Below are 17,234 nucleotides of genomic sequence, written 5' to 3' on the forward strand. Positions count from 1 at the left end.
CCTGAAAAATATTAGTGGTTTCTATGAGCCACAACTCAAAGTATATAAACCTTACCTTTAATTTCACACACAAATATCAAACACATTCTTTCACCAAAATATATCACCAGAAATAATAAATATCATAAACAATTTAATATTCATATGCATATGCCTCTCCGTTCTTTTCATTATTCTGTGACAGATCAAGCCTGATATCTGCCCGGGATTTCCATTGTATACGACCTGCAGGTCCCTTTTAATTATTTGACCTTTCCACGAATGCCCCTCTTTTCATTTTGACCTTTCCACGAAGTCCCCTCTTTGATTTGATCTTTCCACGAAGGTCTCTCTTTACATATTTTCTTTGACCCGTAGGTCCATTATTATTGAATATGACCCATAGGTCTATTTCCATTACTATTGATATCAGACCCAGGGCAAGATTGTCACGTATCCTCTTTAATCCTATGATTCAAGTAATTCTAATGTCATATAAAAACATATCAAAATCACCACTCACATATCCATATCATATTCTACCATCAATATCAAATAACACATAACCATTTCAGTCTCACATCATATAATTCAAATATTCACTTCAATTTAACACATATCAATCAATCACATAAAATATGTAAAATTAAAAGTGTGATTTATACACACCTGATTAAGATAAGTAAACTACTCAAAAGCTCGATTCCTTTTCTTCATTTTCCACTCTCATATATATAGTTGTTGCTTCTAAAGTCTAAATATTTTTCTCCTTCTCCTGTTCTATTTTCTTCTCCGTACCTTCCTTAAATTCCCCCTCTTTCATTCTCATGAAAAAAAAATATATTTATACTCTACAGTCCTAATACATATCAGTGGCCAAACTATGACTCACTTGTATTTTGTTATATATATTTGTAAGAGAAACACGTATAAGTGAAAAACTAAAATCGTGTAACTTTTTAAACACTTGAGCTACAATTTACACATGCGCACTTTACAACACATGCATACACATTTATATTAATTATTTAATATATATAAAAGAAATTTATAATTATACAGAATATATATTTATTTAAATAAATATTTCATGAATCAAAACTATCTATTTATTAGACTATAATGATTGATTATAACACTATGTATATCTTCGATGGCACACACTTAATATATCTATAGTAAAAATGATAATATAATATATTAATATACAAAATAATGCATGTTTTTCGGTTAGGGATGTCACAATAGCATATTTGTTATTTTTGTCCATCTACAAAATAATGTTCATATTTGTTTTAGCATATTTCATTTTTTATTTTGTAGATGTTCATATTTGTTTTAGCATATTTCATTTTTTATTTTGTAGATGGACTAAAATAACAAATATGCTATGATATTATATAGACAAAAGAATGTATACTATATCTGAAAACATTAATATACCATACAAAAAATCACTATTACGATGATAGAATACATAGTATCACATAAAACTAGTCTAACACCTTATTAAAAGAATAAAACAATTCATATTATAGGTGTGTTTATTTTCATGAAGTGATGACAATTACATTCTATGTGTTCTCGTTTATCACAAAATTGATGAATTTGTTTATTATTAATAGTTTGAAAAATATCATTATTAATATTCACAATTAGATTGTCATTTTTTACTCAGCTTCCATTCAATTTTAATACGAAGAATTTCTCAATAAAATGTGATAGACTTGATAAAAAAATATTAAATCTTCATTTTCTCAATAAAATTTGATAGACTAAATAAAATATTAAATCTTCATTAATTTTTTGACTACTTATTAAGGAAATAAGGTGTAACTTATTAAGAGAAAGAAGGTGTAATTTTTTGACTACTTATTAAGAGAAGACATTTAATAAAAACGCTATCCACTTGTACAACGTTTCTTCGCTACCTGAGACTAGAGATGTCAGTATAGTCCGTAACCCATGTGCTGGCCCAAATAATCCGTCAAATTTATAGGGTTAGGGCTGAAAATTTCTTGCCCAATAAAATCAAAACCCGATTAGCCTGCACCCAATTAATCTGTAACCTGTTACAGCCAGACCCGAAAACCCGATAGACTGGCCCGAAAATCCAATAAAATTTCTTATTCTATAATTTTTACTCCTAATTCAACACTTCATTAATTAATTTTATAATATAATAATTAAAAATATAACTTTCAATTTTATATTAAATATAGAAATTATGTATTGACTTTTTATTAATATAATAATCGATAAATAAATTAAAAACTTCAAATTCACTTAAAAATATTTAAATTTCTAAAATATGCATCGAAATTTCAAGAAATATCTTAAATATTAGTATTTGGTCATGTTTATGATTGAGTTTAAGCATATTTCTCAAATTTATCATAATTAAATATTTCATCTTGTATGAATATAACTAATTTTAACAATTATTTATTGGATCGGTTGCATGTTAATATTATCGGTAGCAACCCAATTAATCTGCAATCGATTGACCCGCAATCCGAGTAGGGTGGACCCGAAACCCGACGGGCAGACCCGATTGACATCCCTACCTGAGACAACTAATAAAATTGTACTGCTACTTTTTAACTTTAAATAATATTTTATATTTTATATTAGTTAAATTTTTGTTCTCTCTCTTCTTCGAGCATCAGGCAGCCATGGTTCATTTTTCTGCAAAATTAAATTTCAGCCCCTCCACATCATTTAATTTCCTACAATTTAGTCTTCAACAATGTTAGATTGGCTTAATTATTTGGACTAAAGAAATAAGTAGTATATCTGCATAATGTTAAGGAAAAAAAATGTAAAACTGTAGTGATTTATAAACTTGCAAAAGTACGAGTATACAAAACAGTTAATCAGATCGTTTTTAATAAGGTTAAATCAGATCGTTTTTGTACGAGTATACTAAAGACAAGCAAGGTCGGAAATGATAGAAATGAGCAAATCGGAGGATAAGTAATGAATTCATAATCGACACAACAAAATTTAAAAATGGCACACCTATCTTCTACTATCATTATTGTTTGCTTGTTGTGCATCACTAGCCTGCCCTTATTTGCATCTCAGATACCAAATAAAAATAGTCCATGTTGAGTGCTGATGCACATGTTGCTTCTGAATCGAAAGATCTGGAGAGCTGGTACCGCTCTTTTCTACCGGCTACCACAACAAGTTCGAGTGAAGATGAGGCGCAACTCGTTTACTCATACCGCCACGTGTTGAAGGGATTTGCAGCTAAGCTTTCACCCGACCATGTGAAAGAAATGGAGAAGAAAGGATTCATCCCAGCACAGCCCCAGAAATTGATGTCCGTGCAAACGACACATTCTCCCAATTTCTTGGGGTTGCACCAGAATATGGGGTTGTGGGAAGACTCTAATTATGGTAAAGGTGTGATTATTGGCGTGCTGGACAGTGGAGTGATGCCTGAGCATCCTTCCTTCAGCGACGAAGGAATGCCACCTCCACCAGCTAAGTGGAAGGGCGATTGTCAATTCAGCGACACAGCCTGCAACAACAAAATTATTGGAGCAAGGACCTTTAACTACGGGGAGCAGAGCCCCCTTGACGATACTGGCCATGGAACTCACACTGCGGGCACTGTTGCTGGACGCTTTGTACAAGGCGCAAATCTTTTTGGCAAGGCTAACGGCACTGCTGCTGGCATTGCACCACTTGCTCATTTAGCCATATACAAAGTGCTAAAGAATGGTGGCGGAGGAGATGCAACTTTCCTTGCTGGAATGGATGCAGCAATTGAAGATGGAGTCGACGTGCTGTTGATATCTATAGGCTATAACGATGCAACAAAAATTAAAAACTTGTATGATGATTATTATGCAATTAGTGCATTCAGAGCGATGGAGAAGGGTATCTTCCTTAGCTTCTCTGCTGGAAACGAAGGGCCTCTTCCCTCATCTGTGGGCCACTGGGCACCTTGGGTTCTGACGGTTGGAGCAAGCACGTTGGACAGAAAATTGAGTGCAAAAGCAGGGCTAGGAAACAATCAACAGGTGGATGGTGAATCAGTTTATGACTTTCCACGAAAGCTCTTCCCGCTTGTCTATGCGCCCGACTGCAGAGAAAACGACATCCGAGGTAAGATAGTTGTGTGTGAGGATGACAGAACAAAAGTAATTCCAAGTGGCGTTGCCGGTGTGATTCTCATAAACAATGAGACACATGGAAACACCATTCAAGTTTTAACCATCGGTGTGCCAACAATACATTTCAGCTATGCCACGGGATTGAAGATCAAAGCTTACATAAGTTCAACGGCAACACCCACCGCCACGATTTCTTCCCAAGGTACTGTGATTGGTGATGAGTGTGCACCAGTCGTCGCTTCATTTTCTTCCAGGGGTCCTAGCATATACGAACCCCTGAAATCGTGAAACCCGATATTTTAGGCCCCGGAGTTAATATTCTGGCAGCATGGCACACTTCCGTCGAAGGCAACACCAACACAGAATCGACATTCAACATAATTTCCGGTACCTCAATGGTGTGCCCGCACCTGAGCGGTGTGGCGGCTCTGCTCAAGAGCGTGCATCCCGATTGGTCTCCTGCTGCAATCAAGTCCGCCATTATGACCACTGCAGACGATGTGAACCTCGTTGGTAATCCAATTGAGGACGAGAGGTTCCTCCCGGCCGACATCTTTGCCACGGGATCAGGTCATGTGAATCCATCAAGAGCTCAAGATCCCGGACTTGTCTACGACATCCAGCCCCAAGACTACCTTTCTTACTTGTGCGGTCTCGGCTACACGGACCGCCAAGTGGAGCGGTTTCTACATAGGAGGGTGAATTGTGCAGTCGAATCCAAGATAGCGGAAGCAGAGCTAAACTATCCTTCATTCTCTATCATTTTCAGTGGCAGATCAACTTAGGGGACCCTGACTTGTCATACGAGGTGGAGATTTCCCCACCTAACGGAGTTGAAGTTAGTGTGGAGCCCGCCATGCTCAACTTCTCCGAGACAGAACAGAAACTGCAGTACAAGGTTACATTCAGCCGACTCACTCCGAATACCGATTTCTTCCAAGGATTCTTGAAATGGACCTCTCCCAATCATTCTGTTCGGAGCCCTATTGTGGTTCGTTTGTCTTGAAACCAACCATCTATGGATGCTAATAATTTCAAATTTATACTACTAGTATAAATTTGATTCACATGCAGGCGCTGCCATCCATGACTGTTTACGTATCGAGTCCTTAGTTTAATTACTACATGTCATGTATCAAGTCCAGCTGAATTATCAGCTTCATTCGGGGTCGGTTCTTTCCTGGAATGCATATTATTATAAATAAGGCTATTGTATTTTCACATTAAATATGAAATATAAATATTTAAAAGTTGATTATTTCTTCTCCCAATCATAATTAAACAAACTATGGTTTTGAAACTAGCTAGTTCTCCTCCAACCAGCTTTGCGCAACTATCTTCGCATCAGCGTTTCGACCTCTCGTCATGTCATCTGGTGCTTACTTTTCTCATGTCATGTCATAAGCCAAGAACCTGTCATTGTAGTTTTTACATAGCTCAACATATGACCCATATTGTAACATCTTTTTTCATACCAATCACTCAGGTTTACTTTTAATTAATTAAAATGAATTTCACTATCCACCATTTTCCATTTTTACACCACTAAGTTAAATTTCAATTTAATAAGGAAAAAGTTGTAATTAACAATCGTAACTCAGTTAAGTTGGGGGTTGAAGTAGAAAGTGTGATAGATTATGCGGGATAAGGAAAGACTGAAGGAACAATGGGAGATGGATTAAGTGGAAAGATAACTTCTTTTTCTTCATTTTATTATTTTACTTTATTTTCCCATAATCAACTTAACTCATCCTTGTGTTGTGCCATACGAAAAATATAGTACAGCACAACATGATTTGGGCTTACCTGAAAAAACAATATGCACCAATTTCAAGCTCAGATCAATATCTTATAGACCAACTCAAAGGATTTAACAAAAGGGATCAAATCTAACCAAGCTCAACAAGGGAAATATTATCTACACTTTTCTACCCTTCATCAAGGTGGAGAATTCATTCTCTTCATTTTGGCCCAAAATTTTCCATTTCAAAGTTCTTTTTTTCATACAAATTGAAAGTTTTTAAAATATTTTATTCAATAAAAATAATAAGCGTAACTACTGATTAAAAAATATTCTTCATAAAATGAAATTTAATTAATCACAATATTCAATTTACAACATACTCCCTCCGTCCCAGTTTAAGAGTCTTATTTTGTCATTTCCATCCGTCCCAGTTTAAGAGTCACATTTAAAATTTACCATAGGTCATATTTATAATACTCCTATGAATAACCTAACTTGGTGAATAAGATAATAATGATATGGAAAAGACATGATAAAATAACAATAGAGATATGGGAGATATTCTAAGATATATCCGTATCAACTCCCTCACGGTTAAAATCCACCTTTTCCTCAAGGTGGGAACCACGACACAATGAAGAGAGTCGAAAACACCAGCTTTGGCGAGATAACTCCTCCTGGATCAAGCCGAATAATTGAACCACTTCCTTCATTATTCCCATAAAAAATCACAAAGGGGTGACCCTTATGGACATGACATTTCAGTTCTGAAATCTTGTGAATGCGTCCATGAATGACCAAACACAAAGTGTCATTGTGCGGAGAAATCAACCGGGCATCAGCGCTGAGTGATGTTGAACGATGATCCATATTTGTAGCATTCTTAACATGTGATGAATCACTCAATAATTCCATTGACGTGTTGACCCCCATGAAATTACCCAAATCAACCTTAGCGTGAAGAACCTTGATTGGAAAAGCATTCAGTTGCATTGAGCACTCAAACGGCCCTTGAACTTGTTCCTCCTCGCGCTTGTGATCCTGACCGGAGGCAATTCTTTTGTCCGAACCTCCTACCTGATCGGCATCTCTACGTCACTGGAATCGGAGATAGGTTCAGCGAAAATCTGAAATTGGGCATGCTGCAGCGGGAGCGGCAAATGTTGGAATTCAACAAACCCATTGGGTAGCGGTGCGGATGTTGGCCACACAAACCCATTGGGTAGCGGTGCGGATGTTGGCCACCAGCAGGACGGTGAGTGTTGCGGGGGTGGTTGTGGCCAGCCGAGTGGGAGCTTCCCAGTGCAGGGCTGCTGTCCAACGGGAGGACTGTAGTAGTCCGGTGTCATGAAAACAGATCGTGGAATCGCGTATTCCGGTGGCGACGATGGCTGCCAATTCTGGTACCCATGTTGGTGATAGAATGCATGACCATCCGGCCGATCCAAACAAGAGATTGGGCGTGTTGGTGGTTGATCATACTGGGGGAACTCCGAAAGCATCCGACTGCTCGGTGGGTCCCAGCAAGTTTTCGGTCTCCGCTGTGCAATGAACGGTGGTGGCGGCTGGTAGTAGGGGATCTGGAATTGCGGCTGTGAGACGGCTTACAGTAGAGGTCCGCCCGGTGGGTCAGGTTCCGGGCGCGATGGAGGGCGCGTGGATGCTGCCCTATGCCCATGCTCAAGCAATCGGGACTCGATTCTGACCAACCTAGCGAGAATACTCTCCCACGTTGCTGCTGTTGAAGTCAATTGCAAGCCATCAGATGCTTGCGATATCTCCGACCATGAAGGAAGATTGACTCCAGCCATGAGTTCGAAAATGGAATCACCAATTGTTAAGAGATGATCTCTTAAAAAGATTCCGACGTCACAGAATCATCGGAGGGATAAAAGGTTGATGAGGTAGTCGCGGGAGCTTTGCCCGTCGATCAAACCAAGATCAATACCGAATTGAAATAAGCGATAAAAATAAGATAGAGGTAATTGTATTTCTTGATTGAATAATGAGAATAACAAGGTCCTATTTATAATACTCCTATGAATAACCTAACTTGGTGAATAAGATAATAATGATATGGAAAAGATATGATAAAATAACAATAGAAATATAGGAGATATTCTATAGATATATCACAAAGCTTACATAAAATCAACGGCAACACCCACCGCCACTATTTCTTCCCAAGGTACCGTGATTGGTGATGAGCGTGCACCAGTCGTCGCTTCATTTTCTTCCAGGGGTCCTAGCATACCAACCCCTGGAATCGTGAAACCCGACATTTTAGGCCCCGAAGTTAATATTCTTGCAGCATGGCACATTTCCGTCGAAGGCAACACCAACACAGAATCCACATTCAACATAATTTCCGGTACCTCAATGGCGTGCCCGCACCAGAGCGGCCTGGCGGATCTGCTCAAGAGCATACATCCTGATTGGTCTCCCTCTGCAATCAAGTCGGCCATCATGACCATTGCAGACGACGTGAACCTCGCTGGCAATCCAATTGAGGACGAGAGGTTCCTCCCGGCTGACATCTTTGCCACGGGATCAGGGCATGTGAATCCATCAAGAGCTCAAGATCCCGGACTTGTCTACGACATCCAGCCCCAAGACTACCTTTCTTACTTGTGCGGTCTCAGTCTCGACATCCATATACATAACTATGCATATATATATATATAGCTAGTACATCATGCATCATCATTGGGGTCGGTCCGTTGGATTTACATGAGCTTGCAGATGGGACCAGTACGTCGTCAAGAGTGCATTATCATGAAAGTGGGTTGTGTTGACGACCTTTATATGGACGAGCGTCTTGTTCAGATGTGTCCTATTTCTGGGCATTCATTCTGGTCTTCATCGCCATTGGGGGCTTGCATCCTGGCTCGGGTTATTACTCAGGTATTGCACTGTTGCTAGTCTAAAAATAATGTTGATGGTATTGGCGCAAGTGCTGATATATATAGATTGAGATATGTAGGATACACAAGCTCGCTCTTCCCTCGATAAATATACTACAGACAGATACATACTATTATGTATCAATGATAAAGATAAAATGGTGGCCATAGAAGGATTCCGGTCTATGTGTATGTGTATGTGTACCGTGTATTAAGAATGTAAGATCAATTATTAAAGTTGGGATACTTCTAGGGTGGGAATCCGGGTATCCGACCCGAAAATCATCTAAATGTCTATCCAAAACCTCACCCGATATATTTTTGGGTACTCCAATACCCGCCCCAATATCCAGAACCGTAATAATTTTGTGGATCGCTGTCCCAATCTTCTTCATCTGTTTGGCGGCTTTGATCACCTTTTGTAGAGGCTCTAACTGCTTCGTTGTACGACATTCCACCCAATGATATATACCTGAGAATATAGAGGGGGCGAAACTGGCTGCTAAAGCCAAATAACCGTTTAAAAACGCATATATAGACATTTTATCGGCGTTCTTAGATGTTCCGGTCATTGGCCACATAACAAAGCAAACCGAAAACACTATAAAGACAAGAATTGGAATCCTGGTATAAAACCATTCCTTGTCCTTCTGGAGTGTGGAAACCTTCGATGTCATCTCATCGGATAATTGAGTTGCATCCAAAACAGCCTTCCTCAAGTTTTCTATTGCAACAATCGTTTCTCCAGTGTTGACCATCTCCTGGATGGTCCTAAGGAGGAACATCGCGATAGCTCCACGTTTTCCGATTTCATGGTGGCCGTTGTCGACAAGCCGTTGCATCATTGATACGGCTCGAAGCGCCACCTTGTTGACGCCATGCGGTTTGGCGTCCGCCGGAAGAAGCGCCATGGCATTCTTGACTGTGTTTTCTTCTACGTAACCACACGTTACGTAGAGTTCGAACAATTCTTCATTACTGTTCTATGCAACAAAATTACAAAACAAAAAATAACTGACATGTTAGATTCTAAGTTTGAAAATAAAAATCTTTGCATGAAAAAGCTGAAGAATTACCTACAGTCGCCATTAAAATTCTTGAAACTTTAGGTGTGAATGCGTAGTTATCAATCAAAAGCACTCAATTTAACACATTGAATTACCACAAACAGAAATAGAGTTTAGATGGCAAAATAATAATTGAGAAGATGAGGGTCTAAATGTCTATCCAAAACCCAAACCCGAAAATCATCTAAATGTTTATCCAAAACCCAACCCGATATATTTTCGGGTACTCCAATACCCGCCCCGTGTATCCATACCCGACGTATCGGGTACCCAAATATCCGACTCTTTACATGTGTTAATAACTAATATAAAAAAATCAAATTTTATATATCAATATAAATCAAGAAATATTAAATTGACTAATATTAGTCAATTTAAATAATTCTAGATTTATATTGATATATAAAATTTGATTTTTTTTTATTAGTAATTAACACATGTAAAGAGTCGGGTATTTGGGTACCCGATACGTCGGGTATGGATACACGGGGAGGGTATTGGAGTACCCGAAAATATATCGGGTTGGGTTTTGGATAGACATTTAGATGATTTTCGGGTTCGGATTTTGGATAGACATTTAGACCCCCATCTTCTCAATTATTATTTTGCCATCTAAACTCTATTTCTGTTTGTGGTAATTCAATGTGTTAAATTGAGTGCTTTTGAATGATAACTACGCATTCACACCTAAAGTTTCAAGAATTTTAATGGCAACTGTAGGTAATTCTTCAGCTTTTTCATGCAAAGATTTTTATTTTCAAGCTTAGAATCAAACATGTAAGTTATTTTTTGTTTTGTAATTTTGTTGCAGAGAACGGTAATGAAGAATTGTTCGAACTCTACGTAACGTGTGGTTACGTAGAAGAAAACACAGTCAAGAATGCCATGGCGCTTCTTCCGGCGGACGCCATACCGCATGGCGTCAACAAGGTGGTGCTTCGAGCCGTATCAATGATGCAACGGCTTGTCGACAGCAGCCACCATGAAAACGGAAAATGTGGAGCTATCGCAATGTTCCTCCTTAGGACCATCCAGGAGATGGTCAACACCGGAGACACGACCGTTGCAACAGAAAACTTGAGGAAGGCTGTTTTGGATGCAACTCAATTATCCTATGAGATGACATCGAAGGTTTCCACACTCCAGAAGGACAGGAATGGTTTTATACAGGATTCCAATTCTTGTCTTAGTAGTGTTTTCAGTTTGCTTTGTTCCGTGGCCAATGACCGGAACGTCTAAGAACGCTGATAAAATGTCTATATATGCGTTTTAAACGGTTATTTAGCTTTAGCAGCCAGTTTCGCCCCCTCTAAATTCTCAGGTATATATCATTGGGTGGAACATCGTACAACGAAGCAGAGCCTCTACAGAAGGTGATCAAAGCCGCCAATCAGATGAAGAAGATTGGGTCAGCGATCCACAAAATTATTACGGTTCTAGATATTGGGGCGGGTATTGGAGTACCGGAAAATATATCGGGTGGGGTTTTGGATAGACATTTAGATGATTTTCGGGTCGGATATCCACGGATACCCGTATTCCCACCCTAGAAGTATCCCAACTCAATTAATAATTGATCTTACATTCTTAATACACGGTACACATACACATACACATAGACAGGAATCCTTCTATGGCCACCATTTCATCTTTATCATTGATACATAATAGTATGTATCTGTCTGTAGTATATTTATCGAGGGAAGAGCAAGCTTGTGTATCCTACATATCTCAATCTATATATATCAGCACTTGCGACAATACCATCAACATTATTTTTAGACTAGCAACGATGCAATACCTGAGTAATACCCCGAGCCAGGATGCAAGCCCCCAATGGCGATGAAGACCAGAATGACAAGACGCTCGTCCATATAAAGGTCGTCAACACAACCCACTTTCATGATAATGCACTCTTGACGACGTACTGGTCCCATCTGCAAGCTCATGTAACATGTAAATCCAACGGACCGACCCCAATGATGATGCATCATGTACCAGCTATATATACATGCATATTTATGTATATAGACATGAAAATGAGCAACAAATCAAGAATAGTGCCATCAATGATAACCCATTGAAACATCTTCTTACCACATAGTCTAGATATATGGAATGGAACTGAATGTGTTTTCCTGTTCTAAAATCAGTTGGTCTAGGGTATACTTGTTCGAGTTTGATGGCCATCCTTGGATCTCTCTACAAGAATAAACAATTATAACACTATAAATACTTCAACTACTAGCTAGGTAATACTTTTGTACTTCCTCAAATATGATGTAATAATACCTTTAGCATATTGATTGCACACACAAAGGATGCATTTTCAACCATAGGATTGCCGTCACATCTAGCCTCCTTGAGGCATTTCAAAACTTGGCTTAACGATGTGTCATTTGTAATTTGACATAGCAAACGGATAACATTTGCCCGATATGCAACATTGTCGGTGTCGACGTCTTTAAGCAACAAACTAGTGACCAGAGGAACCTTTCCATTAAAAATAGAAAAAAATAAGCCCCTAACTAGGTAGAAGAGAAACATTTAAATGTAAAAACAGAAAGAGGAAATGCAAACCTCATTTGCAATAGGGCAAAGATCCCTTGCAATTAGATGAAACATTCTTCTCAAATGAACATCTTGGAAACGATACAGATTAACAGCAGAAGAAAGTAAAGCTGCAGCTTCACTCTACAAAACATATTACACTAAACTCAAATACTATCCAAATCATATCACATGCTACTTTCTCACGAATATGTGAAAATTGAAAACCTCTAGTCCGTTGGAATATTTTGTGCAGTTAGATATGTAACACGGTCATAAATAGTTCCCAGGTTTCATGAATCTCAATTGCCCAATAACAAAATGGAACTAATTCGAATATCAAAGTTGAGAGAGAGAGAGAGAGACCTGTGTGAATGCTTCACCATGATTGAGAAGATACAAAAGCTTTTTGTTTATCTAGAGCACATAGAAACCGAAAAAAATTATACAATTTTAACAAAAACTGTTGTAATTGTATTAAATTTGACCGTGCTGAAAAAAGTACTTTACTTGCAAACATCTTGTTTTGTCAAATTGGGGATCACCAAAACCCCCCACTTCAGTTATAACAGCATGTTTCTCAATAGCCATGAACCAAGAGTAATCTGGGAAGCATCAAAACATTCAAAATTTAGTTTTCCTATAAAAAATAAAACGAACAAAATCGAAATCCAAACGATATATTTCGACCTTTTTTAGTGGAACAATCATCGCCTCTATTCACAATCAGCCGCCGCATTGTATTCAATTTATACTGACACTCTCAGAGAGCAAGGCCAAAACCCATATGCAAGTTGTACGAGCACAATCTGCCACTTCTCTGCCCGAAACATTTGGAGACAGTTTAAACATATCAAACAAAGTAATTTATTCAACACTTGAACAACACTCCACCTATTTATATGATAGTGATCAAATCCTACATAAACTCAACTTGAAAACTAAATCCTAATATCTTGAGGAGATAAACACAAGAAATTCAATTAGAGCTTAATCTCATACGGAGATAAACACAAGAAATGCATGATATCTTGACGATATAAACCCAGTAAACCTATTGATTGAATCCTACATAAACTCAACTTGAAATTTAAAGCCTAATATCTTGAGGAGATAATCACAGTAAATCTAATTAGAGCCTAGTCTCTTAGGAAGATAAGCTTATACATAATATCATGAGGAGATAAACACAAGGAATCTAATTACAGCTTAATCTCTTATCGATATAAGCTTGTACAAGAAACTAAAAAGATAAAAACTAAATAACAGAAATGAAATTTTGTTGTTGATCAAGAATCTCACCATAGATGAAAAAAAAAATCTGAAAAGAAGAGAAACACAAAAAGAAGAGTAAAGCTTACGTTAGAACAATAAGACCGGTTAGGTGGTTACACCAATTATCAATTCATCCCAACTGTTGGGAGCTTCATGACAAATTTACCTGTGCAAAATCAGAGAAAACAGGGGTGTCTGTTCCAATCTGGAGCTCAATAACAATATATACATCTGTTTCTTGGCCCAACTTCATGCCATATAGTGAAACATTCTATATGTTTAACATCGAAACAATTAGACTATTATGAAAAAACCACAAGTTTTGACTAAGGAAATATATAGGCAGGATTAAAGTAGCAGAAAGTTTATTAATTAAGAATCTATATGTGTCGCAAGATCTGTTCCCTAGGTTAAACAAGATGTCCAGAAACAAAATGATCCAGGACATTAGATATGGATATATATACATATGAACAAAAGAGCAAGAGAGACCATTATCTAATAATAATAAAATAACTAATTTTTGTCGACAAACTTCAAGAATCCTAGTAGCTTACACTAATCACAAGCACAATACTCCATCCACTTACATTAAATTGAAAATAAGAAAAAGAAAGAAAAAGCACAGAAATGAACTAGATCACAGCGGTTTCAATCGATTCAAAACCTAATACAAATAAACATATAGTTCAAATTATCCCCAATTATCGCTCCATTTAGTTTCTGAATTTGAGTATAGAATATTGAAATTTCTGAATGCAGATGCTGAATTAAACAGAAAAAATTGTGAATGACAATTCAATGTCTATTGTTTACCAGGGAGATATAAACAGCCGGTATTGAGGTAGACGGCGGCGGCTCGGCTGGAGTTTGGACGAATAGAAGTGAACGACGGAAAATAACATCACTATCATATTTTAATTCATTAGCTGTATTCAACATATATGAAAGGCTAGTTTTGACTAGTACCTTTTTTGAAAATTTATAAATTCTGGACAAAATTTTCAATAGTGGGGCATACAATTGATAATAAACATTAGATTTAAATATTTGAGCCGATTAACACACATTTAAATGGTGTGGGCTGGGAAATAATTTTGGTAAACTCTATAAAATTTAGATTGGCGTTGTAATTAAAAATTTTTAGTTATTACTTTAAAATTTCACGATATTAGTCGTAATTCTTTTTTCAACTTTCCTTGTAACGGATAATTTGCATAAACTTTCATCAAATTTTGCTTAAAATATTTAAAATCCAACTGTAGATGATAGAACTGTTAATTTAATTTGATTTTACAACAAATTAATATTACAGCGTTGACATAGCTTAGCTTACATATCAGACGTCAACCAAAATCACGTCATGTTTTATATATGCAATTAAATAATATCATTTTATACTAAATTAAATACTCCCTCTGTTCTCTCGTATACTTGTGTCATTTTTCTATATTTGAAAGTTTCCTCATAGTTGATTCAATTTTATATACGGTAGTAACACTTTTTCTCAAGGTTACTTTACTCAGGGGCGGAGCAACCCTATAAGAGAATGGGGCAAATGCCCCTCTTCAAATATGTTTAAATATACTATTTTATTATCCATTTTTGCAAAAATTTTAAAATTTACTTATATTTGCCCCTTTTCTAATTCTTAAACTTTTCTCCAAATATAATTTTGTCCCCTTTCATCTACAATCCTAGCTCCGCCTCTAACTTTACTTTCTCTTACTTTATTCACTTTTTATTACTCTCTCTTACTTTTTCCCTCTTTCATATTTTTTATCTATTTATTTAACACATTATTAAACAATCTCTTAAATTTTGTGCCGAAAATTTTTGTCTCAACTATGAGGAAACGGGGGGAGTAATTTCATAGTTGAAGAATAGTTTATATTAAGTCATGTTAACAGCAAAATTGTTATTAATTGCGAAATTCAGAACAAATCAATAGTTTAATAATTTGCCGTCGGATTTCAAAGTTTCAAAGCTGGTGTACTTGAATTTGATAAAAGTTTATATATTTACGTGCAGGTATCCTAGAAAAAGTCTGGAGTATTATTTTTTTGTTATATTTAAAGATCCAATAATCAGTTGATATCTTAAAAAATAATCATTAATTTATTACTATATTATATTTTTGATGCAATCAATGAATATAATGTTCTAAATTCATGAAATTGAAAAAAAAGCACCTCTGCATGTTTAATTTTTTTGTAATGTTGAGATATTATAATCAGACATCCGTAAATATTTTTCTTACTAATGGATGCATAATTGGACTCATTACAATCAGACATCCGTAAATATTTTTTTATCGGTAAATAATCAGTGGCTTGTAAGGAGTAGATAACTTTAAGAATAAATATTTAAGTAGAAAATAAACTATTTAATTATGATATGATTTTTTAAACTTCCACGAATACGATCCGTGGCGATTGGTGGTCGGAGAAGTGGGATCAAGATGGGCCGAATATAAATTAATGTCTCATATTTAAATTAATTATATTAAGGGTGCGGGAAAGGGTATCGAGATTCCCGTAAAATCAAATGGGTCGGGCTTGGGTAGTAAACGGGTACCGGAAAAATCGGGTTTGGGGTACCCATTTCGACACCCCTAAATTTTATCAATACTTAACATAATATTTATGAACTAAATTTTATACTACTCATAGAGTAAATTTTATACTTCCAGTTTTCAAGGCTAAAACGCCAAGGATTATTAAGTTATAAACCTAATTTAATGAAAATATAATCATTTTCAATTCATCATAATGGTATCGAGTTTAAAGCTAGAGGTATACAAATTTAATTAGCAGTACACACTCAAAAGATTTATTGATTACAGATTTATTGAGTAAATTTAATTATACCGCATGAATGAGTACATTGTAGTAGCTTTATTCGTGGCATTGTCAAATTAATAAAAATATAATTTATATCGTTTCCTAGTTCGAATAGGATAAGATACGCATTATATTACAAAAGTTAATTAAATAGGATATGATACGACTAAGATTATAGATAAACTATGAAATCTCAAATCAGATTTGTTGCTAATTAGCGAATTAATATTTGCTTCCTTCCCTAGGTACATAATTATAAAAAATAAGGGTGCATTGTCAAATCAAATTTATTGCCATATTTATTTGTTAATAATACATGCTATTGGGCCAAGACTATAATAAATATACTATTAACTAAAATTCTGAATGACATTATGACTTTAAAATAGTACTCTAATAATTTTTAATATACGCCACAGTCCTTCCAGCACTCAATTTAATTTGTATCACTGTTTTATGAATCTGTTCTCACAATGCTATTTTGATCTCTCTCTCTTCTGTCGTACACACATACATACAGACGCATACTCAAAAAATACACAAGGGGAAAGTGTCGATGCTTCCCCAATTTGATGAAATTCACCCATCACTCAACTAATTGATGAAAATATTTGTGTGTGAAGAAAAAGATGGGACCATTGTGATACAGTGGTATACAGAGTGTTGCTATAGATTTCCTTAGGAATATATGGCTTTACCTTTTGTTATCATTCTCTCTCTCCGCTGTGTTTGGGAACTAAATGGCA

At 36.4% G+C, this 17,234-nt stretch overlaps 1 protein-coding gene and 1 pseudogene across 7 annotated transcripts; one reads left to right on the forward strand and one right to left on the reverse strand.

Moving 5' to 3' along the window:
• The first annotated feature begins 2,991 nt into the window (after positions 1-2,991).
• Positions 2,992-5,377, forward strand: LOC125196878 (subtilisin-like protease pseudogene; annotated as a pseudogene).
• A 2,438-nt stretch (positions 5,378-7,815) lies between these two features.
• LOC125200923 (coatomer subunit gamma-like) lies at positions 7,816-14,605 on the reverse strand. Of its 7 annotated transcripts, none has more exons than XM_048098758.2 (10): positions 14,462-14,605; positions 13,732-13,811; positions 13,061-13,185; positions 12,881-12,975; positions 12,737-12,787; positions 12,401-12,514; positions 12,113-12,313; positions 11,918-12,022; positions 11,622-11,757; positions 11,325-11,542 (listed from the first exon to the last, which is right to left on the reverse strand). In XM_048098758.2, exons 3-10 carry the CDS (start codon positions 13,107-13,109, stop codon positions 11,514-11,516), a joined length of 780 nt encoding a protein of 259 aa, XP_047954715.1. In that variant the 5' UTR covers positions 13,110-13,185; positions 13,732-13,811; positions 14,462-14,605; the 3' UTR covers positions 11,325-11,513. The 7 variants fall into 7 exon arrangements, with proteins under 7 accessions (XP_088912174.1, XP_088912175.1, XP_047954715.1 ...); XM_048098756.2 differs by having other exon boundaries at positions 13,061-13,190; positions 14,462-14,604; XM_089056048.1 differs by lacking the exons at positions 11,325-11,542; positions 14,462-14,605 and adding an exon at positions 7,816-9,731 and having other exon boundaries at positions 13,061-13,190; positions 13,732-14,446.
• Between the last annotated feature and the right edge of the window lie 2,629 nt (positions 14,606-17,234).

The sequence above is a fragment of the Salvia hispanica genome, chromosome 4 (genome assembly GCF_029641045.1).
Source record: "Salvia hispanica isolate PSC_SH4W2 chromosome 4, Shi_PSC_v1, whole genome shotgun sequence".
Lineage (NCBI taxonomy): Eukaryota > Viridiplantae > Streptophyta > Magnoliopsida > Lamiales > Lamiaceae > Salvia > Salvia hispanica.

Excerpts from the sequence above, each read along its gene's own strand:
- LOC125200923 (XM_089056048.1), bottom strand. The coding sequence starts at position 13,109 with ATGCGGCGGCTGATTGTGAATAGAGGCGATGATTGTTCCACTAAAAAA. Across the intron at positions 12,515-12,736 it reads ATGGTGAAGCATTCACACAG|AGTGAAGCTGCAGCTTTACT; the intron begins GTCTCTCTCTCT and ends TATGTTTTGTAG. Across the intron at positions 9,732-11,621 it reads TGGCTCGGGGTATTACTCAG|TAATGAAGAATTGTTCGAAC; the intron begins GTATTGCATCGT and ends TGCATAGAACAG.